The 21,801-nt window shown below is 47.7% G+C and overlaps 1 protein-coding gene across 5 annotated transcripts in view; it reads left to right on the top strand.

Moving 5' to 3' along the window:
- Positions 1-20,340, top strand: part of AFF2 (ALF transcription elongation factor 2) — a 491,933-nt gene extending 471,593 nt beyond the window's left edge. For all 5 annotated transcript variants that reach the window (XM_067023268.1, XM_059050316.2, XM_067023267.1 and 2 more), the window contains 5 exons: positions 1,492-1,563; positions 2,365-2,458; positions 5,256-5,308; positions 11,437-11,630; positions 15,731-20,340. In XM_067023268.1, coding sequence (XP_066879369.1) covers positions 1,492-1,563; positions 2,365-2,458; positions 5,256-5,308; positions 11,437-11,630; positions 15,731-15,852 — 535 coding nt within the window. In that variant the 3' untranslated portion in view covers positions 15,853-20,340. The remainder of the gene's footprint in view (positions 1-1,491; positions 1,564-2,364; positions 2,459-5,255; positions 5,309-11,436; positions 11,631-15,730) is intronic.
- Positions 20,341-21,801: the final 1,461 nt, after the last annotated feature.

Below are 21,801 nucleotides of genomic sequence, written 5' to 3'. Positions count from 1 at the left end.
GGTCTTTTTTCTCTCTGATTTTACCAGTTCTACATGTACTACTTTGTATATCCTCTATATATGTAGAACTTTACATTTTCTAGTGTATGTGTGTGTATAATTTTTTTTTTGGAGAGACATTTCAGTTGGGAATAAAATGGGCTAAAGCAACTAAGTCTTCTGGCCCATGTAAGCCATTGGAACTCCACTATCAAGGCACTTCAACAGTGGCTGCAATTAGAGGGTAACTGTAATAGGAACATGGTTTTTAGTAGCGTAATTTTATGTTGAAGAGATTTTTATTACTCTCTCCCTGACGGTATGCTGGCTGCAGAGAGAGCACCCCATTTTTTTCATTCAAGTAATTATGGTTGCTCTGAGCCTTGGGAATCTGCAATCGACATATACTTGTGAAAACGAGCGGGGCCCCACAATGACTTGACATTTCAGTGATCCAGCTGTCAAAGACAGATTTATGACATCATAAGAAGCCTTTTTGCTTAATATGGCAACAACAGGAGGGACCCACATCAAGTGCGCGGGTCCTTTTGTTGGAAAATGTTCACTGGACAGAACTGGGGCAGTAACTGGGGAGAGCCGAGCGATAGGGGGCGCCGGTGTTCCGGGGAGGCTGCTGAAAGTGCGGGCTCGCCATCGCCTTCTCGTAATCGAGAGCTAGTGGGGGCTGCCTGCACATCTTCAACTTCCCTCTGCAACACTGAACTCTGTTACTTATTCCACCACGAGTGCCTGTGAAATTGCATTAAAGCTCAGACAATGATTTTATGCAATGAAGTGATTTTCAAGAGTCTAAATGCCCAGAATGGTATCCGCTCAGCTCGAAGAAAAAAAAAAAAAAAGGGAAGTACTCCACCTTTGATCTCCCAGGTGTGGAACAGTAACAATTAAAGAGAATGGAAAGACAAAATATACAAGCACCATAAATTAGGAGCGCTCAGACCTTTACCTGCTGTGAAATGTACCTCCCTTAAAAACAAAACAAAAAAAACACAAAGATACCACTTCCTAGAGGAATAGGTTTCACACCTGAGCCATTGGAAACACACAGCTGCCCTCAGGTCAGACATAGCTGTGTTATTATTTCCCTCATCTGTCAAGAACTCAGCTGAAACTGACATTGTGTCCACGTCTCATTGAAAGCCAATAATATTGTTTAACTAGAATGTTCTTAGAAACAGTATTTTGCCAGCATTTATACATGCCAGACCCACAGGAGTTCCGCAGTACTGTTCCGGAACGTGGGCTCCGGATAGAGCCGGCTTCTCCAGAGCCAGTTTCCATCGGTCACGGCAGTGCCATTGTGACACTCCTGTGGTCGTCATTTTGTGTATGTTTTCAGAAAAGCACACTTTTGCCCACATGCCCTTCTCGGTCCTCCCACCCCGAGCACATGTGGGGCTAGCGCATTTAGGTGATGAGAACACCAATGACTTTTGGGACTTTCTGAAGGGTCAGACGGATTCCACTTGAGCTTGTCCTTTCTCTTCAAAGGTATGCAATGAGGCTGAAGAACTTTGCAAGCCCCCTGGCTTCGGATGGGGACAAAAAGCTGGCCGTACTATGGTAAGCTTCCTGGAGGCCACCAGGAAACAGCTGAAATGTTGCCGAAGGATTTGAAAAGTCCACTTAAGCTGCTTACCCCCAGATCATTATTCTTGTTTTCCATTAAACTCTGGAAGGCTAACTGGTGGATTTCTTCAGTCGCTGACTAAACATTTACTCTCCGAATTTATACCCTTATCAAGATGGGATTTTAATGCTTACCCCTTCTTTTTTAAAAAAATGGCACAAATTTGTTATCTTACAGTTCTGAAGGTCAGAAGTCTGAAATGTGTTTCACGAGCCTATAATCAGAGTGTCAGCGAGGCTGCATTCCTTCCAGAGGCTCTAGGGGAGAATCAACTTCCCGGCCTTTCGCAGCTTCTAGAGGCCACCTGCACTCCTTGGCTCATGGCCCCTTCGTCCATCCTCAAAAGTCAGCAGTGTAGCTTCTTAAAATAGCTCCCCAACTTTGACATTCGGCCTCCTTCTTCTGTCTTTTGTGAACTCTTTTTTTCTTTTTTTCAAATTTTATTGAAGTGTAGTTGATTTACGATGTTGTGTTAATTTCCGCTGTGCAACGCAGTGACTCAGTTATACATCTATATATATTCTTTTTCATATTCCTTTCCATTATGCTTTATCACAGGATGTTGAGTATAGTTCCCTGTGCTATGCTTACTCCTTCTTTTTAAATTTGTTTTCTTTTTTCACTTATATCCCTCAATAACCGTAGGAGAGTAACTGCAAAATAGGAATCAGTTTTTAGTTTTATAGGTTTGATTGAGCTTTGGCATTCACATGGTCCTTTCCTCATCACCACAGCTACCGATGCTTATCACTTCTCTACCTGCGGATGTTCAAACTGAAGAAGGACCACGCCATGAAGTACTCCAGATCACTGATGGAATATTTTAAGGTAATCCTTATTTGGTATAATTTATAGGCTCCGGGTGATTAAATCACTAGTGAGACATGGCAGGCATGTTATTAAATGTCAAGGTTGCTGCTGCCAAAGGCTTAACCTTCCTCATCCTGGCTCCTCCCACCTCTCCTTTGGGGCTCAGCGGAGAGGTTAGGTTTGATTTGATTCCAGGGAGAAGAAGGTACAATAGTTCAATCCGGTGATGATTCTCTGGACTGAACAAATGGCCCCGGGCAGCTTCCCAGCTGCAGTCGGGGGCAATGCCTTCTGCCTGCCCTGCACAGTGGACCCGCCAGAGGACGCGGCTGGAGCTGTGGCCATGGCTATGGCCAGCCTCGTGTTACATGAGATGCCAGCCTAGCAATTTCTCAGCAGTGAGAGAAGTCACTGCAGCCACCCTGGGCTCTGCGGGACAGCCACACCCCCTTTGACCACGGGGAGTCTTGGAGGACAGTGGTTGCACTTGAAGACGGCTGATTGCTTTGGCTGCCAAAATAAAGAAACAATAAATAAACAAATGCATCGTCTAGGGAGCTGAAGGTTTTAATCTGCAAGCAAAACAAGATATTTCAACCATGAGATGCAATGCCGAAATGTGGGAATGAGCCCGAATGAAAACTGCAAGCCTGGAGCTAGGCCCGGCCACTGTGCCGGGTGTCACTGGCTTGAGGGTCCTTGGAGCTTCTGTGGCTTCTACCCCCATAACACTGGTCACGTTTTAGAGTTGAGGGGGCTCAAGTCTCCTGTTGGGCAGGTCTTGAAAGGAAAAGGACAATGTTATGGGTTTATTTAGTAGTAGTATTTTTTTGCCAAGTTCATCAGACCATTTGGCTCAGTTGCACCAAGGCAGTTGTTTGAAATGAATCAAGTCCCGACCTTACCTCAAACATCAGAACCCGGGGACAGAGGGTGCACAGCTGTGTGAGGGCACGAGCTCGGGAAAGGGAGCAGGTTCCCCAGCTGTCACGGGGCGTGGCCATAATAAAGCCAGTGCTTGTGGAGGTGAACGTGGTCAAATGGAGCAGCTGCCCACGACCGTACGTCTACAGTGTCAACCTGGGCTCTGGAAAGGCGTCTTGATGCTGTAGGTCTGGGACAGCATCAGCATTGCCTGGGAACTTGTTAGCAATGCTGATGCTGATCCTGTGCTCGCGCTTTGAGCCCCAGCGCCAGCCCCAGCATCTGTCCTCTGCGGCCTGTCCTGTGTAGCTTTCAGGGCATTGCAAGATACCAAACAGGCGTTAAGTAACTCACTCCTCTGGCAGTGCGTTGAGCTGCTTTGAGGTTCAAAACTGGAGGCTCCCACCTGGTGAGGCCATTATAACGAGCAGATCACACTGTCCACGTGGGGCGGTGCTGAGTGTCAGGCTTTCCTGTGCTCCACAAGTATATCGCCACTAAAACGGAGGAGACCCATTCTTTTTTAAAAAATTTATTTGATTGAAGTATAGTTGATTTATTACGATGTTGTGTTAATTTCTGCTGTACGGCAAAGCAACTGGGTTATATACATATATACATTCTTTTTCATATTCTTTTCCATTGTGGTTTATCCCAGCATACTGAATAGAGTTCCCTGTGCTCTACAGTAGGACCTTGTTGTTTATCCATCCTATACGTACTAGTTTGCATCTGCTGACCCCAGACTCCCAACCCACCCCTCCCCCACACCCCCTCCCCCTTGGCAACCACAAGTCTGTTCTCTATGTCTGTGAGTCTGTTTCTGTTTCATAGATAAGTTCATTTGTGTCATATTTTAGATTGCACACATAAGTGATATCATTTGGTGTTTGTCTTTCTCTTTCTGACTTACTTCACTTAGTATGATCATCTCTAGGTCCATCCTTGTTGCTGCAAATGGCATTCTTTCATTCTTTTTTATGGCTGAATAATATTCCATTGTACATATATACCACATCTTCTTTATCTACTCGTCTGTTTATGGACACAGGTTGCTTCCATATCTTCGATGTTGTAAATAGTGTTGTGATGAACATTGGGGTGCATGTATCTTTTCAAAGTATGGTTTTCTCCGAATATACACCCAGGAGTGGGATTGCTGGGTCGTATGGCAGTTCTATTTGTAGTTTTTTGAGGAACCTCCATACTGTCTTCCATAGTGGCTGCACCAATTTACATTCCCACCAGCACTGTAGGGGGGTTCCCTTCTCGAGGAGGCCCATTCTTTAAACCAGCCCGTCAGAGGGAAAAGATTGTTTAGTGCTCCACTGCAATGCAGCCCCGGGCCAGGTGCGCCGCTAAACAAGGAAAACCATCAGCCATGAGGATATGCACGTGACAGTAGCAAGTCAAGGTGATTGACACGCACACGCACAAATGCTGCTTGGTCCTGGCGAGTTCCTGGGATTTCAGAAATGGCATCCTACCTTGCATCCCAGGGAAAAAGTTTGTAACTGGAGCTAAAGGTGAAAAGCTTGTCTGTACTCTGAAGAGCTTGTTTTGCAGAATAAATTTCAGATGAGGATAATTAAACCACTTCTTGGAGAACTGAGTCTGATTTCACTGGGCCTTTTAGTGTATAAGATCTTTCATCAAGTGACTTTCATGGTCCTGATTGGAGCCCACTAATTATCCCAACCAGCTATTTTCATCGAGTGCGCGTCGTGGTGTGCTGACGTGCACATACATTCCAGCTCTGGTAAGGAAACAGGAGGCATCCCGAAATGCTGCAATCAATATTAATGTACTCGAAATCGCACTTCCATCTGTTTCTGAATTAATAAAACACAAGATAGATGTCCTCATTTCCCTCTCTCTTTCTCTCTTTTAGCAAAATGCTTCAAAAGTCGCTCAGATACCATCTCCATGGGTAGGCAATGGAAAGTAAGTATCTTCCGAACATTACTTTTTCATGAAAATCAGCGATTGAATAGACCCCCAAATATTTGGTATTGACGACCCCAGGTGGAAAGGTCAGTTCTGAATCTACAGTAATTCTGGTGCACGCAGAATTCTAGTCAGGTTTCAGCTGAGAGCAGGACAGAAAAGTTTAACATGATGTGATTCCAAATTTCTTTCACTGTTTGATCTTTAAGCCAAATGACGGCCATAAAAATATCAGTTAATGAGATGGCAAGCGCCATGCCATTTCGGGGAGGCAGGGTAAAGTTACCTCCACTGCAGTGATTTTTCAATGATTCACTCAGTAATGAAAGACCAATGAAATATTCATTGATATATGGTAAGTGCTTTAATAAAACCAGAGGCATAATAGTGCTGAAAATGTGAAGGCACTCCGTCAGCCAATTATCGGAGCCTTCATGATGATTTTTATATTAATACTAAAATACCCTGACCTAAAATGTAAAAGCAGCTACTCTACTGCTGGTCTGAGGCTCAGTGAACTCACCCACTCTGCGGCCGTCCTTAGAGCCCTATCTGCTCGGGGCAGCTCAGCCCTCCGGCGGTAGGGCAGGAGCTGGGAAAGCAGCTGACGTGGGCCACAAGCTGCCCTGAGCTCCCAGGGTAAACTAAGAGAGCCCTTTCCCCTCTACAATGAAAGGGCCGGACCCAGTGACATCGGAGGCTCATCTGAAGACAGGTTCCTTTTCAGAGGGCGACTTGGAATCCTAGTTCTGTCTCAGCCCTGAACTGGCTACATGCCCACACTTAACTGCTTGAGCATCCTTTTCTCCTGTGATTCCAACACCTCCCTCACCGCCCCAAGCCCACTTCGCGGCAGTGGATGTACACCTTCACAAAGAGCTGGGGCTTTTCCCCCATTTTTCATCATTTCAAAATTCTTGGGCTTCCCTGGTGGCGCAGTGGTTGAGAATCCGCCTGCCGATGCAGGAGACACGGGTTCGTGCCCTGGTCCGGGAGGATCCCACGTGCCGCGGAGCGGCTGGGCCCGTGAGCCGTGGCCGCTGGGCCTGCGCGTCCGGAGCCTGTGCTCCGCAACGGGAGAGGCCACAACGGTGAGAGGCCCGCATACCGCAAAAAAAAAAAAAAAAAAAAAAATTCTTATGTCTCTGATCAGAACACTTTCTTGAACAGTGAAATAGTCTCCTTTGCCACTTTATAGTTTAAAGCATGCTCCCGAAGCCGTGGGATCGTGAACTCTAAGATCACAAAAACATTCAGAGTGAGGGAACAGATCCATTAAAAACTACGCGTTAACTCAATTACTGTATTGAAAGGAAGTACCGTTCAAGCCGTTGAATTAGGTCTCACTCTTATACTGACGGACAAAAGTGAAAGAACGCTGGAAGCTCAGAAAATAAAAATAACTATTGAAAGGCCCAGAGAAAGCTATTTTCTCTGAGCACGGAGTAAAGCAAGGGCACATTCAGGTAAGCAGCCATTAAAGGATCATTGGAAAAAAATTTTTTTTTAATTCTGCAGCGAAAGAACTCAAACACGTTCTAAGCTTGTGAAGTCACATTAAAAGCCTCCCGAAATGATTTTTAAAGCAGCTTCTGTCTGAAGAAAGCACACTCCCTTTGGTAGTCCAGAGAGCTTTTGAATGAGGCAACTCAAAACGGTCGCCCAGGGGTTACAGCCCATTCACTCAGCAAACACTTTGGGTACATTTCCCTACAAGAGACCTGGGACGCAGCGGAACTCCAAGGGCTCCCTGCACTCGAGAAGCACGCAGTCCAGCGGAGGGAGGTGACAGGGATGAACAAAGTTCTGCAGACACCCAAGAGAAAGAGAGCACGGGCCTCCGTGGGTGGTCACGGGGGGCTTCCTTGTCTGCCAGCAACGCTATAGCCTCCTTCCCCCGGCGAATGATGACAGCTGGCCCCGCACCGGACCTCTCACGATGCCTTCCAGAAGCAAGCTTCTCGGACCCTGACCATGAAGAAGCAGTTGGAAAAAGGAGAAGAAAAATCCGCTTGATATAGAGCAGGGGTCGGCAAACCTTTTCTGCAAAGGGCCAGATAGTACATGTTTGGGGCTTTGCCGGCCCAGAGGCAAAACCGAGGGTGTCCTGTAAAGAGACTGTAAGAGAAAACAAGTTTCCACAAAAATCTCACTGATGAAATTCAGAATATAATAGCAGTTAAGTACAAGTTTTATAATGCAAGTCTGTTCAGGAGAGGGACGGAATTTTGAAAAAATAACATTTCGCCTCACTGGGGTTCAATTGACGGCAAATGTCCATCTTTTCACACCATTTGTAGCTCACAGGCCAGGCAGAAACAGGTGGTGGACCAGCTTTTCTGACCTCCACAGAGAGTCATGGAAACCGTGTCATGGAGAGTCTAAAAGGGCGGGGCAGCGGTCTCAGATGTCACCCAGAGAGAGTAAAAAGAAAGAAGGCTGGGAAGACTACGGAAGGAGGAAAGAACGAGGCCATCCGAGGCCTTTAGAGGAACTCTTTCGGTAGACGGGTGGCCGTGGGTACCATGTTGAAAGGGTTGGAAGAGAAGAGATATCTCCACGTTTGGGACCCCTTTTGCCATCTGTGAACACTGTGAGGAGTTTGGTGGTCACTGGAGGGAACGTCCCCATCAAGCAAGCTGCCCCCCAAGATGAGGGAGGGCTGTGCCTGTGTGAGCATGGCATGAGCTCGGGGAGAGTGGTAGAGACAAGCCAATGTGGACTCAAGGGTGAGGGTCGAGATGGACGCCCAGGTCAGGTGAATCCTTTGGTAGAGGGAGTGTAGGACTTGGCGGTAACTTGATGGGATGGAAGGAGAGAGTGGACTTTGGAGGAAAACACACCTGCTTTCAAATCCTGGCCCTTCGACCGATTTGCTATGTGACCGTGAAAACGGAGCGGAATTTCTCTGAGCCCTTTTGCCATCTGTGGAACAGTGGTGGCAGAAACTCACCCGCAGCGTTGTGAAGCCCAGAGCGCCGTGCTTGGCGCACAGCAACTTTTAACAAATAGTGGCTACTGCCACTGCCATGTTTTGTTGTCATTTTTACCTTTTTGAGTTGGAAAACGTAAGTGATCTCGCCCCTAGAACTCCCACAGCTCTTGGTCTACACGTCACTTTTGGCACTTAGCCTAGATTGCCAGAATTTAGTGGATATTTTCCTCTGCATTAGACTATTTGCTCGTTTCAATAAGGGGTCATTCTTTTATTCACCAGGTATTTATTGCATGCCTACTGTGTATGAGACACCCTGCCAGGCACTTTACAAACGTACACCCTCTCCATGTGCTGCTATACATTGTTCTTCCCTCCCCAGAGCACCTCATATGTAGTGGATACTACATAGTAACAGAGGGATGGCTGGAAGGTAATCCACTCATTTATCTAACTGGTATTAAGTAAGTACATAGTATATGCGCACCAGGCACTGTTCTAGATGCTGGGAATGACGCTGGATGAAATAGACAAGGATCCCTGCCCTCCTCAAGGTCACATTCTTTTGGAAGAGAAAGACGGTACAAAGAGAGTGCATACGATAGATAATAAATGTCATAGAGGAAGGCAAAACAAGGAGGAGGGATAGAAAGGGCTGCTTGGCATGGGGGAGGGAGATCCTGAATTAGGGACATTGGGGAAGGATGATAGGAGAGCGAGCCACGCAGATCCCTGGGGGAAGTGCACTCCACACGCAGGGACCGCCACCACCTCCAGTGAGGACATGACTAGTCATGTGGTCGGAAGCCTGTGCTCGGTGTACACGCTCGTGGCCACGCGCCATGGATGTGTGAAGAAAAGCACCAGATCTGAAGCAGATCCACAGAGGGAGAACTGAACGACGAAGCCCAAGCTGTGGGGAGGGCCAAGCTGGAGTTGGAGGCACACCAAGATGAGCGCGGCAACAGCCCTCTTTTAGCCAGAGGCACAGCGTCTTAGGCAGGTTTTGATTTGTGGATTTCACGCATCTGATGCTGTGTGCAGGGTATGCAAGCCGTGCTCCGCGCAAGGTCAGCTCACAGAGCCTCGGGTCAGGTCAGTCGTGACCAAAACCGAACGCATGCCCTCGCTCTCCTCGCCTCCGCCGCTGATTATTTAAAAGAGAGCGCCGATGGGCTTCCCGGGTGGCGCAGTGGTTGAGAGTCCGGGAAGATCCCACGTGCCGCGGAGCGGCCGGGCCCGTGAGCCGTGGCCGCCGGGCCTGCGCGTCCGGAGCCTGCGCTCCGCAACGGGAGAGGCCACGACAGGGAGAGGCCCGCGTACCGCAAAACAAAACAAAGCAAAACAAAGAAGCCCCGAGTGGAAGGGAAAGAAAGCCCGTCAGTAGCTCTTCAACGTTATAAACTGGAAAGGCCTTCTCAGGATGTAGGAGATAAGCAGAGGTGATTTGTTTCCCGTTATGACTTCTGGACATGATTGGAAATCACGGAATCCAGCCTTTTCTTGCAGTCCGGGGAAGGTCCAGCGAGGGGAGGGGGCTCGGGAGCACACGGCAATTGTCCGGAAAGCAGGGCCAGGCTAGAGTCCCGGTCCCTGGGACTCCAGAACTTTCCCAGCACCACACGGCCCCCCTCTCAGTATTTGTGACGCTGACACCTTTGCAATCTTCTCTAGAGATTACAAATGAGGCCGTTTTCCTTTCTGGCCGTAAACTGACATTTACGGGTTAATGACCACCACTCGGGGGGGAAAAGACTAGAAAATAGCATTTGCAAAAACCTGCCATGACCAAAAAGTCCAGCACTCACTGCTTTTCTTTGCTCACACTTCTGTGCCCAGGTCCCTGAGTTTAACCATTCCCCTGACCACACCCCGCCTTGAAAGTAAATCTTTCCATCAAGAAGTATCAAACGTCTCAGAAATTATAAACAGAGCAGGAAAACCTTCACACCCTCTTACATCACACAAGCGCAGGGCGCTTGCGCAGAGGGTCCCTCTTTCCCCCTCATACCAGAACATACCAGAAGATGCACTCTGTCTGCCGTTCCCCCAAATCGTCTGCATATGCAGCCTGTCGGGGTGTGCATCTGTTCTAGGAGCAGGGATTGGCTCTGAGAAATACAGCCGCCCTGGAAAGGTAGTGGAGAAGGTGAGAGAAGGGCTCCTGACGTTGGGAGGAAGGAGGAGTCCCCGACGCAGCCCCCCCCCCCGTTCCTCTCACTCGCCCAAACGGTCCATCATAATAAAGCCGTGCACTGGCCTGGGCAGCCGTGCGAAGGCTGGCTGAGCGAGGACAGGGAGGCACAGTCAGGCACCCAGCCTTGGGGACGGTCCCTGAGCCTCCATGCGGTGTGCGGCCAGCCGGAGACTTCCTGTTGCTGAGATTAAAGAATTAAACAAAAATCCACCTCCGAACATTGGTGCTGCCCAAAGTAGGAACTCCCCAAACTTCTCTGCACGCACCCAGTGTGCAGGTGAACCGTCAGCCACGCGTCTTAAAGAATCCGAAAGAGATACTCATAATCTTACTTTTTCCAGCTTCCTTAGTACTGCTTCTTGGGGGGCTTTTCGGGGTTGCACTCTGCTTATTGTGGCGACTGTATTTGGAGCAAACCGTCACCATGGTTTCCACAAAGCACTTTGATAAGAGACCAGCATTGCACATCGAGTCTTTTCCAAGTGCCAATATCCATTCTGGCAGCAGGTAGAGAAATCATCATAGCTCTGAGCTGCTGCGTTCTCTGGAACATCAGAAGACTTGTTAGATGTATTCAAAGTTAAGAGCTACATGTGTGGGTAGAATTAACGCCAGAGAAAGCTTCACCCAGCTCTCTGTGTGGTATTTTAAAAACAAAGTAGCGATGTGCATGGAGTCATCGGTGGTTGCCGAAGGCAGTCAGACTTCAGTGTTTAAAGTTAGAACAGGTCTGAGGAGGCAGGAACAGGGTGATAATAAGTTCTCTCTACCCTGGGGCCTCTGGAGAAAGCGAGTGTGCTGGCAAAAGCTGTAGGATGTCCTCTGCGAGGAGTCGGTGGGATGCAAGAGCAAGCTTCATCTATGTTCACCATGCTAGAGCTCTCTGTGGCCAACCACGTCCTCATGAGGGCCCAGTGTGATGAGGGAGGCCTGGAGCGCCTCTGTCACTCTTCCCGAGCAGCCTAACAAAGCCTGTCTCTTCCCATCCCCCAGGAACACTCCATCCCCGGTGTCCCTCAACAACGTCTCTCCCATCAACGCAATGGGGGGGAACTGTAACAACGGCCCGGTCACCATCCCCCAGCGTATCCACCACATGGCCGCCAGCCACGTCAACATCACCAGCAACGTGTTACGGGGCTACGAGCACTGGGACATGGCGGACAAACTGACGAGAGAGAATAAAGGTAGGCTGCTCTGCTCGACCCGTGGCTCGCGGGCCATAGTGGGGTCAGCTTGCTTTCAACGGCTTGAGTTGTCCATGCTGGCCTCCTCTTTCTGTCTGATTTCCAGGGCTACGTGAGGGAAGAGGGGGTTAGCTCAGGGCTGACGTGGTGACCACTTTTTGCCGAGAGAGTGAAAAAGGCCTAGGGTTGAGTTCTCCTGTATAAAGTTTAAAGTAATCTGAACTATGGTGTGTTGGCAAACGTCTGTTTCACATTTGCACTCAACGGTAAGGATCAATACAGAGAAACAGAGCAAAGGAGAAAGGAATGATTTGCAAACTAATCGGGATTAAGACACTTGGCTTTTTTTTTTTTTTGGAGAGGTGAGATTGAACCAAGGCCTTTTACCTTTGTTACAATCGTCAGCTCCAGCGAGTACATGACGATGTGGCTCCCAGTCAGAAGCCAGGGCCCGGGCTCAGCTAGCGTTCTTCACCCACTGACACCTGGGATGAAGGATCGGAGCCCTGATCCCTGCCATCTGTGACCCTAGCTGCCGTCGGTGACCACGGGTTCACCCCAAAGCCTCCTATCCTCATGAAGACGGGAAGTTCAAAGAAACCATACTTTTGCCCTGGCCGTTCAGTTGACTTCGGTGATTCTGGCCCAGCAGTCAGCAACAGACCCACTCTAGCCTAAGTGAGGACAGATGTGGGTCTTTCTGAAGAAGACTGCAAAGAGGTGACCTGTGGTTTAGGGCAGTAGAAACATCTGGCTAGGTACAGGCAAGAATTAGCATCTCGCATGGGCCGGTGGCTCCTGCTGGGACATGGTATGGTATAAGTGGGCATGGAGTGGGCTTGGGTCCCAGACAGTGACAGGACCTTCTTGGAATGAGGCTGGGGCTGCGGGCTACCTAGACGCAGAGGGACGTTCCCGTGGGTAACTGGCCCCTCCTCCTGGCTGCATCTCCATTGCGGCATCGCTAAGCGGGTGGGGAAACTGTCCCACGGAACTAGGAGGGGCGCAGATTTTGAAGGCTGATCATTTAAGCTTGAATCCTGTCAGGCACTGGCTGGGTGACCTCAGGCAAGTTACTGGAATCTGTGCGCTACTCCCTAGCTTCCAACTCTATAATGGATATAATAGGTTGATGATCAAACTACCCAGAAGGACGGTAGACACGGGTGGAATAAAATAAGACGTGCAAATCATCTAGCATAAACTATCAGGTGCAAGGTAGAAATCCTACACACATTTCTTTCTCTTTCCTTACTCCATATGATGATATATCTATATAACTGAAAGATTCTGTGGCTATCCAAGCATATTCCATAATTTGGAACTCCGACCCCTTGACCCAGCTCTAAACTTGCACTGACTCCTAGGGCTGTTTGCATGTGTTGGTTCTGTGTGCTCATGCAGTAATTTCTCTACGCCAGGCGCTGTACTATTTGTTTTATCATTTGTTGTGTCATTTAGCCCCATTTCCTAGCTGTAGAAACCGAGGCTCAGTGAGATGCAGAAATGCACCCATGATATCACAGCTCGTCATACTGGAAGCAGAAGTTGAATCGAGCAATGTCTGGTTTCAGAGTGTGAACTTTTATCCTGTAGGATGCAGTGCCCATCTAGAGGGCAAGATTAACAGTGGGTCCTTGGAAACCTTCAGTGAGCTCCCGTCCTCAGTTACCTGAGTAATGGGCAGTTCGTAACTTGTCCACTTCCCTAGGCTTCTGGAAATCCAAAGACAACTAACCCAGACAACCAGGCCAATCCAAGGGTTCTAGAATTGCTCATGAAGGCATAAGCATCTTAAGTCTTGCCTAGCTTGTCGGCCTCCACTCTTCTCTGTCTTATTTTGTATTGGTAACTGGAGAGCTGTTCAATATTTATGGATTTCCTTCGTAATTGCATCCATTTTCAAAATCTGTTAAAGTAATTCCTTCTAAGTTAACCACAGAACTTTCCAGGAGCAAAATGTAGCGGCTGGGCTGATGTTTGCCTGAGATGGTGCTCATCTTGGCCTTAGCACAGTGTGTCAGGGAGCCGTTCAGTTCCCTGACTGATACTGAATCAAAACGACTGTCACTCTACCAGCAGTAAGATACTGCATGCCGCTGCTGTGGTCCTAGGGCTGTACCAGGGGCCGGGGAGAGGACCTAGTTTGGAATCTTCTGTTCACGGCCCTGAGTTTCACACACTTTGTCATTTCTGAACTGCTTAAAGTGGGGGATTCTTCCCGCATCTGTCTTGTCTACATAGACGTGGGGAAACTGAGGCGCGCTTCCCTTTTGACTGGTACTCTGCCTCCCACTGGAGACCACCATGTACTTGCACCGTTTTCCACCCAGTCATGCAGTGGAGATGGCGGAGGTTGGCTGTCCCAGTGGAAGGTCTCCACCCCTGCCCCATGTCTGCCTGCAGGTGGCTCATTGCAGAAGATTCTGGTGCTCAAATGGGCCGATAGGGCTGATTCTGCCCTCTGGCCTTGGTTCTAGAAGCGCGGTTCCTCACCTTCTCAGCTGCTGACTTGAAACACTTATTAAAATGGTGACCTGGGTACCCCATTAAGAATGCCACCGCAGACTTTGTACAGTATATCCAGGGGACATCCGGCTCACGTTCACTCGACAACTGGGTCCTTTAACATCTCCCTTAATATCGTATTACGGAAGAAAGTATTTTCAGTGCCCAGAGTAATTTACTCCTTTATCAGCAGAAATTACTTTTATTGCATAGTACAGGTTAAAAAGTATCACGTAATCAAATGAAGCTGATACGTGGAGAAGGAGCCCAGATGTTATACATAACGTGAAGAATCAGTGCATTGTTCAGTGAAATACCATCTGCTGGGTAATCAGGCACACATAACCCATGCAAGGAAATTGCTCTCCAAGACGGCGGGAGAGGACCCCAACCCCTCGAAGGTAGCCTCCAGCGCCTCCTCCCTCCCCCCAGCGAGATTCCTCACCCCCAGCCAGCACAGGAGTGATTTCCTCGTGGCTGGAGGAAGAGGACGCCCAAGAGCTTCCTCCTCGCCGAGATCAACGCAGTGCCACACAGACGCACAAAGGGGAAGCCTAGCTGGTTTCTAGACATCACAGAGTTTTTCCCACATACCTCCCACCCCGCCCCAAAGCAGACAGTCTAAGACTCTGGTCCCACTGCTTAGTAGTAGGGCCTCGGTGCCGTCCCTTGTTCCTTCCCCGAGTCAGCTGCCGGGGAATCGGCCAGGCAGTCTTACCATCCGTGTGCCGGGGGTAGGGGGAAGTGCTATGCGACAGATCCTTACAGGTCAGTTTCCTTCCCTAAAGGAATAAGACTTTCCAAATCGGATGCCTCCTAGACATTCATCTGGCCTTAGAGGCCGATGGCGCTAATGGCTGTCTAGGCTCACCAGCTGTATCTCCGTCAAGCCAAGAAACATCAATACTCAGTTCATTTAGACAAAAGGAAAAGAGAATATTTTCGATTCCATAATGCATAGAATGCAAAACAGCCTGGTATCAGGTAGACCATGGCTCCCTACCATTTTGTGTATAAAGACCCCTTTCTAACTATAAATTTATGATATATAAAAATATAAATTCCATATCTTATGTAAAATATATTTAGAACCATTTTATTTTAGATACGTAATTTTATGTGTATATTTCAATATATAAATATATGTTTCTATAAACATATATAAATATATAGACAAATCTATTTTATAGGTAACATACGCACACCGTGACACGTGTGTGTGTGTGTGTGTGTGTGTGTGTGTGTGTGTGTGTCCCGCAAACCTCCACAGGATTGTAATGAATCTGCCGTCTGAGAAAATATATGGTGATTTGAAAAAGCTTACTATGAATTACCAGATTTGAATGAATTTGTGTTTCCTTAACCACAGTAACACAGACTCGGTTTATGCTGTGGCGCTTGGGGCGCTAACAAAAGATGAAAACAGTAGAGCTTGATATCCACGTGGAGTTCGGGTCGCCTAGTAGGTACCCTGGGCATTTGTGTCAAATAAGTGAATGAAGGAACAACGGATAACTTGTCCAACCGACGCTCGCGAGGTTGTGGTCCTGCTGTCGTTCAAAGGCCTGACCGAGGTCTGCTCTGATTTTCAGAATTCTTTGGCGATCTGGACACGTTGATGGGGCCCCTGACTCAGCACAGCAGCATGACCAATCTCGTCCGCTACGTCCGCCAGGGACTGTGCTGGCTCCGCATCGACGCCCGTTTGTTGTAGTGGGGGGTGCGCCCCCCTCTCCAGCACTGGTGGAACTCCACTCATGTGGGAAAATTCTCTTTCTTGATTATGTTTGTTTTTATGCTTCTTTTGATATCTGTGAAAAACAGAAGTCATTGTAAGTGGACACTACACCTTGAGCAGTGTATCTTTTATCACTTAGTCATTTTTCAGTATTTTATATGCATTTCACAGATCCCACCATCCTTTTGTGCTTGATGGAATGACACAGTCCCTACAGTATTGTTTTAAGTCCACACTACCCACAACAAAGAATGGAAAGCAATTGTGAGAACAGGTTCCGGAGAAGTGAAACGGAATGTCATATATAGACATATATATGTGTGTGTGTGTGTGTGTGTGTGTGTGTGTGTGTGTGTGTGCGCGCGCGCGCGCGTGTGCGTGTCTATATATGAACGCAGACACGGAGGACCTGCAAAGTTTCCAATTTTCAGCAATAGCCATTCCCCAAACCGCGCTCTTCTGTCCAGACAAGAACATATTTCAGAATCCTTTGTTAAACTTTCGTGGTTCCCACAGACTCCGTTTTCAGATGAGAATTTTCATGGTCGAAACCCACTGGTTAGATGTTGTAGCAACTTCAGAAAGTCAAAATTAAGAAAATAATTAATGAGCACGGCAACGCCACTCTGAAATGCAGCCGGAGGACTTTTTAGTTAGTATCCCTTTCCTGGTTCCCTATTTGAAAAACTTCAAGGACGGGGAGGAGTGGCAACATTGATGCCGACAACTTTAAGGCATCAGCTGTGGCATAAATAGTTGTGAACTCCATGCCTGGAAGCGTAAATCCTCACCCGGCATTGTCTTTGCGTGAAGCTCTCCTTCGGAGGGCAGTTCAGGCAGTGCGCGCCCTAGTGGCCAAAACGCTACACTCCAGTTTGAGAGACGAGAGACGGGAGGGGGTCTGGAAACCGTCCAGGGAATGCACACCTCTGCCTCTTTTGCAGTTGGTTGGCGGGGTCCGCAACTGGCAGGGCTTTTTTTTTTTTTTTTTTAATTGTGTTTTGCTCAAATCTCTGGAAACGAAAGTCAAGTTATCACTACCTAGAAGTAATCATATACAGTTTGCTCCCTAGTGGCTTTAAAATCGGGACTTCCCCAACTAGTATCCCCATTTTCTATTTTACAGGGTTTCTTTTTCACTTCCTTCCGTTTTCTTCTACCTTTCTTTTCCTTTTTCTTTTCTTTCTTTTTTTTTTAGGGGTGGGGGGGGCTCATTAGCTTTTGACGGAAATACAATCACTGATTTTATTCAAGTCTATATTAGCTTGAATCATTTCCATGAAAATCCCGAAGAAAACTTCAGACTCTCTAAGTAGTAGCTAATCTTTTAACAACAAAATGAGTCTCGGGGTAATGCTTCCCCCTAGGGTGGTTTTGAAAGAGCCCTGAACATTGGGAACAGTTCCCTTGATTTGGAGATATTTCTGCATCAGTTGCGACTATCCTCACCCCTTTATGATCCTCTGCGTTCATTTTATGTCCCTAAACATCACAATGTAAATATCATCTTCGGTGTTCCTGCTCACTAGGAGAATTCCCCACACATAGTAAAAACCATCCATACGTTAGTTCCTTGTAATTACCTGCCGGTATCTAATTCCACATAGCCCTTCATCTGCTGAGTTATTGGATTCTCCTACTGAGTTATGACCAGATAAATAATAGATATACACACACATGAAAGATGCAAACTTGTATGATTTTGAAAGCAAGTCACGCAAGTCTGTGATAAGAACAGCAAGGGATCACTCCACACTCTCATTGTCAAGGTTAGCTGTATCCCCAGTTGCAAAAGAGCCAGACTTGAGCTCCGCTCTGGTCATCTTTGAGTTGAAGGCCCTTTGTTGTATCATAAGGGCTGTGGAAGTTGTCCTCCAATGGCTGAGGCCACGTTGTGCAAAGTTGACAGCTGGGAGCGTCCCAGCAGCTGAACCAGCACTTTTTCATGCCCCCAGTGCGGTTGAGCTGGACGTTGGCAGCCTCAGCATCAACCCTCACACACGCAAACACACACACACACACACACACACACACACACACACACACACACAGACCAATGAAACCCGAGAGAATCTTTTCTGAGCCTCTTAAATGAGGAAAATGATCCTCTGAACGACTCCGGACACCCAAGGGTGGGTGTCACCTATACAAATGAAGCTGGTGGCTCTGCAGTGACTCAAGGTCTCTGTTGTCCACGGCTTGTCAGGTAGAGTGCCTAACTTTGACTATATGATGAAGCCCACTGGCTTGCCTTGCGAGTTCAACCTAGACCACGATCCTAGACCATCATGGATTTAGGAGTAGATTCTTCTTGAAATTCAACCTCTGGAAAGTAGACATTAGAATGCTAGGGGCGGTTTCCCCGGGGAAACTCGCATATTGCCTCATGAAGGAAAGACTCGTAGCTCTGGTTTCGGTGAGTCGTCATATCTACATGACACACAGCAGGGAAGCAGCAGAGCATCCTGCTTGCTGGCTGACGGGTCACCTCTGGTGGTAAATGTAAAGTGGGTGCCAACTCAGCAGTACAATGATCAAATCTGACAGGCGAGCTCAGGAGCACCACCTGAGGATTTAGCAGACCCACTTGTGAAGCAGCTTAGAAACCAATTAAACATGGAGCATGAATTGCCTTCCTCTCCCTGGAGGTGAGACGTCTTTCGGTTTCCTAATTAAGGATTGTTGCTGTTTTTCTAGGCACTCTCTGTTCATCACATTGTAAATGGTGATGTGTGTCGTAGGTGTGCAGCTATTTGAGGGATTGAGGGATTTTGTCAAGTAAATCTCTTCGGTGTACCAGTTTGTGGGAGGGATACAAGACACGTGGGTGGCGGTGAGAGATCCTGCCTCGAGGCTTTGATGGAGGCTTGGTGAGACGCATCTCACAGTAAGCACATGGAGTTAGGGTAACGGGCAGAGAAACAGGAAGCTCCACCTGAGCGAGAGCAAGTACACAGAAGGGTCTCAGCCCTGCAAACGGGACCCCCGTAGGGCCACCACTATGTCTTCACTTGTCACCCGAGCTCCAACCACAGAGAGTTTGACAAGTTTGTGTTATGATGTTGGCTTGGCTTTGTATTTTAATTGACCTTGGATTTTTTAGTGGTTTTGTCATATTACTGTCTGAGTTTGGTAGGTAGGATTAATTTGAAAAGAGTATACTAGTGTGGTCCTCGGGGTAGAATTTAGCCGTGAGCATGTTGTTAGCCAGCCTGTAGACTGTTAATGACTTAATAATGTCATTGGGAAAATACTAGTAGTTTTCTATTTGGATGACAGAATTGGAAAAGCAGAGTAGCTGCTGATAACTTTTCAAAGACTTGAGGTTGGGATGCCTTTTTTCCACATAATGACATCAAACGATTCAAATCTCCAGTCAATAACCAAGTTGCTTGATTCAAAACCATTGGCTAAAATGTGTTTTGTTGAGTTTCCAGATGGTGGGTTTTCCTTTGGACATCACCTTGCTAGATGCATTGGATTGGGTCTTCAGTGGGAAGATACTTGTCCTCTCGGTATCTTTCCCAAAGCTATCTAATTTGGACTGTGTGTTCTTCAAAGTCACATCCCAGAGGTTGAAAGTTGGAAAGCGTCTCTGAAGGCAGAATTGATTTAGCTGTGAGGGAGGAGCCCTCACGTACTTCTCAACAGACATGATAAAGTTTCACCTGCTCACGTGAGTGGCAGGTGGGAGACAGCTTGCATAGAGAGGCATCACTCTCCCCATGGAGAAAATGTGTGGCGAGACACGAGAGCTACACGACGTTGAATGGGTGGGTCGATTCCGTGCCCCCAAATTCAGTTCTGTGGGGAACAAATATGGCGCCCGTTGTCGCTCGCTCTGTTGTGCGACTGGCGGACTAAATTCTTCTTGGTTGTCGTTGTCGTTGTCGTTGTTTTCCTCATTCCCACTTGCACAGCCTTATTCTCATAATGGAACTCCGATTCATCCGCTCTTCAGTGTTTGCAAACTCCAGCGACAGAACTGGCATCTGTGTATTGATGATCAGCATTGACCCTGGCAGGAGGCTGATCGGATAGGCTGGCCTCAGACATTCATCCTACCATCTGAGATTTTCGGGGAAAGAAAAAGTACGAATGCCCTTTCCGTTCTCCTCCTCACAAGTCTAGAAAACCCCCTTTCCCGAGAGTATCACGTTTCCCTCTGTAATCCATCAACTCAAAGCAAATTGCATTGTGGGGCGGGCCGAGGCGGGTGGGGACGGGGGTGGGTAGCGGGTAGGGAAGCCCTTCCAGGCCAGGCTGCAGTTCTCGCCCCTTTCTGCTTCTGACCTGAGATGGTAATAACTCCTTCATCAGGCTCACAATGGGTTTAGGGGACACGGGACTGCTGTTCCGATCCATGATCAATCATCGTTCTTCTAAGAGATTGGAGCTTTGCTGTTTCATTAACTGTGCAGTGTAGACTAATGGTGTTTAATAAAAATCATTCAAAATTTCAAACTCTTTTGCCAGTGACCTCAATTTTGTTGGCTCTTTGATTTATACCAGACTTTGCGGAGGGAAGGGGGAGACCCAGGAAGCCTGCTAGCACTTGCTGGTGAGCTGCCGCATGCAGACCAGCTGGGAACCCTCCTGAAGAAAGAATATGCCCCCGTGGATGCTTGCAGCTGCCGCTAGCCTCTTCCTACCGAGGGAATCATTATTCTCCAGCCTCTCTGCAGCACGAAGCCAGCTGCCAGATCAGGACCTTAATCGGAATTGCAGGCACTTTACCTGTTTGGTTCTGGCCTGCATCGCTCTCGTAGCTACCAAATAGGGGAAACATCTCAGAGCCTAGAGCCCAGCAGGGCGCGGAAGGCTAGCCAAATGCACCCCAGAAGCACATGCCCTTCTGTGGTTCTGCGGTACTTGTGACATCAGTGGAAGAGGAGCCCCTGGGCGGGAAGCTGCCTTGGGGAAACCCCCAAAGAGACCGAGTTGGTGCCATGTTGCTCACATACAGAGCTAGCTTCTCCTTTGATCTGCCCGGCATGCTACCGCTGCTCTATTGCTCAAACGTTTAACAAGCTCTCTCAGAACAGAAAGCACTTGATTTTTAGCATTTGTCAATCTCCATGGTGTAAGTGCTCCCACCATGGCTAATTTCCACCTGCTAGGATGTCACTGAACACAGAGTTGGGAAGAGATGTACGCCAGGTTGGGAGTATACAGTACTGATTGCAGCCCGTCAAAGACGGCTCGGATTTCTCATTCATGTTCTGTGGACACACACACACACACACACACACACTCACACACTCTAATGACCAACTATTACATCATTTTCAAATATGAGTCAATCCTCTGGGAAATGTCGGTAGTTTATGATGAGGCCCTGGAGGTGTGGGTTTTAAGCTGGAAGGGATGAAGCCCTCTTGAGCCCAAAGCATAGATGCATCAGCGGGGGTGAGTGGGTCACCTCCATATCTCCAACGTACAATGGAAGTGAGATAAGTGTTTAAAAAACCCTCGTGGTTGGTTAAAAGTAAGGATAGGTGAGTATTGGTTTTTTATTATTAAAACATCCAAGTGGTACTTCAAACTTGTAAATGTAACTTGGATAACTGATTTACTATTTTCCTACTAATGACAGCCTTCGTCTAGTTAGGCAACACTAGGGCCTCTATGGAGAACAGCACAATCCAACATGCAGCGTGGTGTTCTCTCATAATATGGAAACAGTAATTCTCCCATCTCCCCGTTGTTGTTCAGAAGGTTTTCACTTTCGCTATTAGGGATGGAAGTTACTTAACATGTGTTTTTAGTTGAAAGTACCTACTTACTGTCCTTGTTCTGAATTCAAACCAGAATGTCTCCTGGATCAATTCCATGATTAAGATTCAGAAATTATCATGCAAAGCAAAACAATTCCCTTTTCTACCCAATATAAAGCAAACCAAGGTCACTAACAAGTAGGCATGA

Source organism: Kogia breviceps, chromosome X, assembly GCF_026419965.1.
Source record: "Kogia breviceps isolate mKogBre1 chromosome X, mKogBre1 haplotype 1, whole genome shotgun sequence".
In the NCBI taxonomy this organism is placed as follows: Eukaryota; Metazoa; Chordata; class Mammalia; order Artiodactyla; family Physeteridae; genus Kogia; species Kogia breviceps.
Note: the sequence above shows the minus strand (reverse complement) of the source record. Positions and strands in the feature narration are given on the sequence as shown.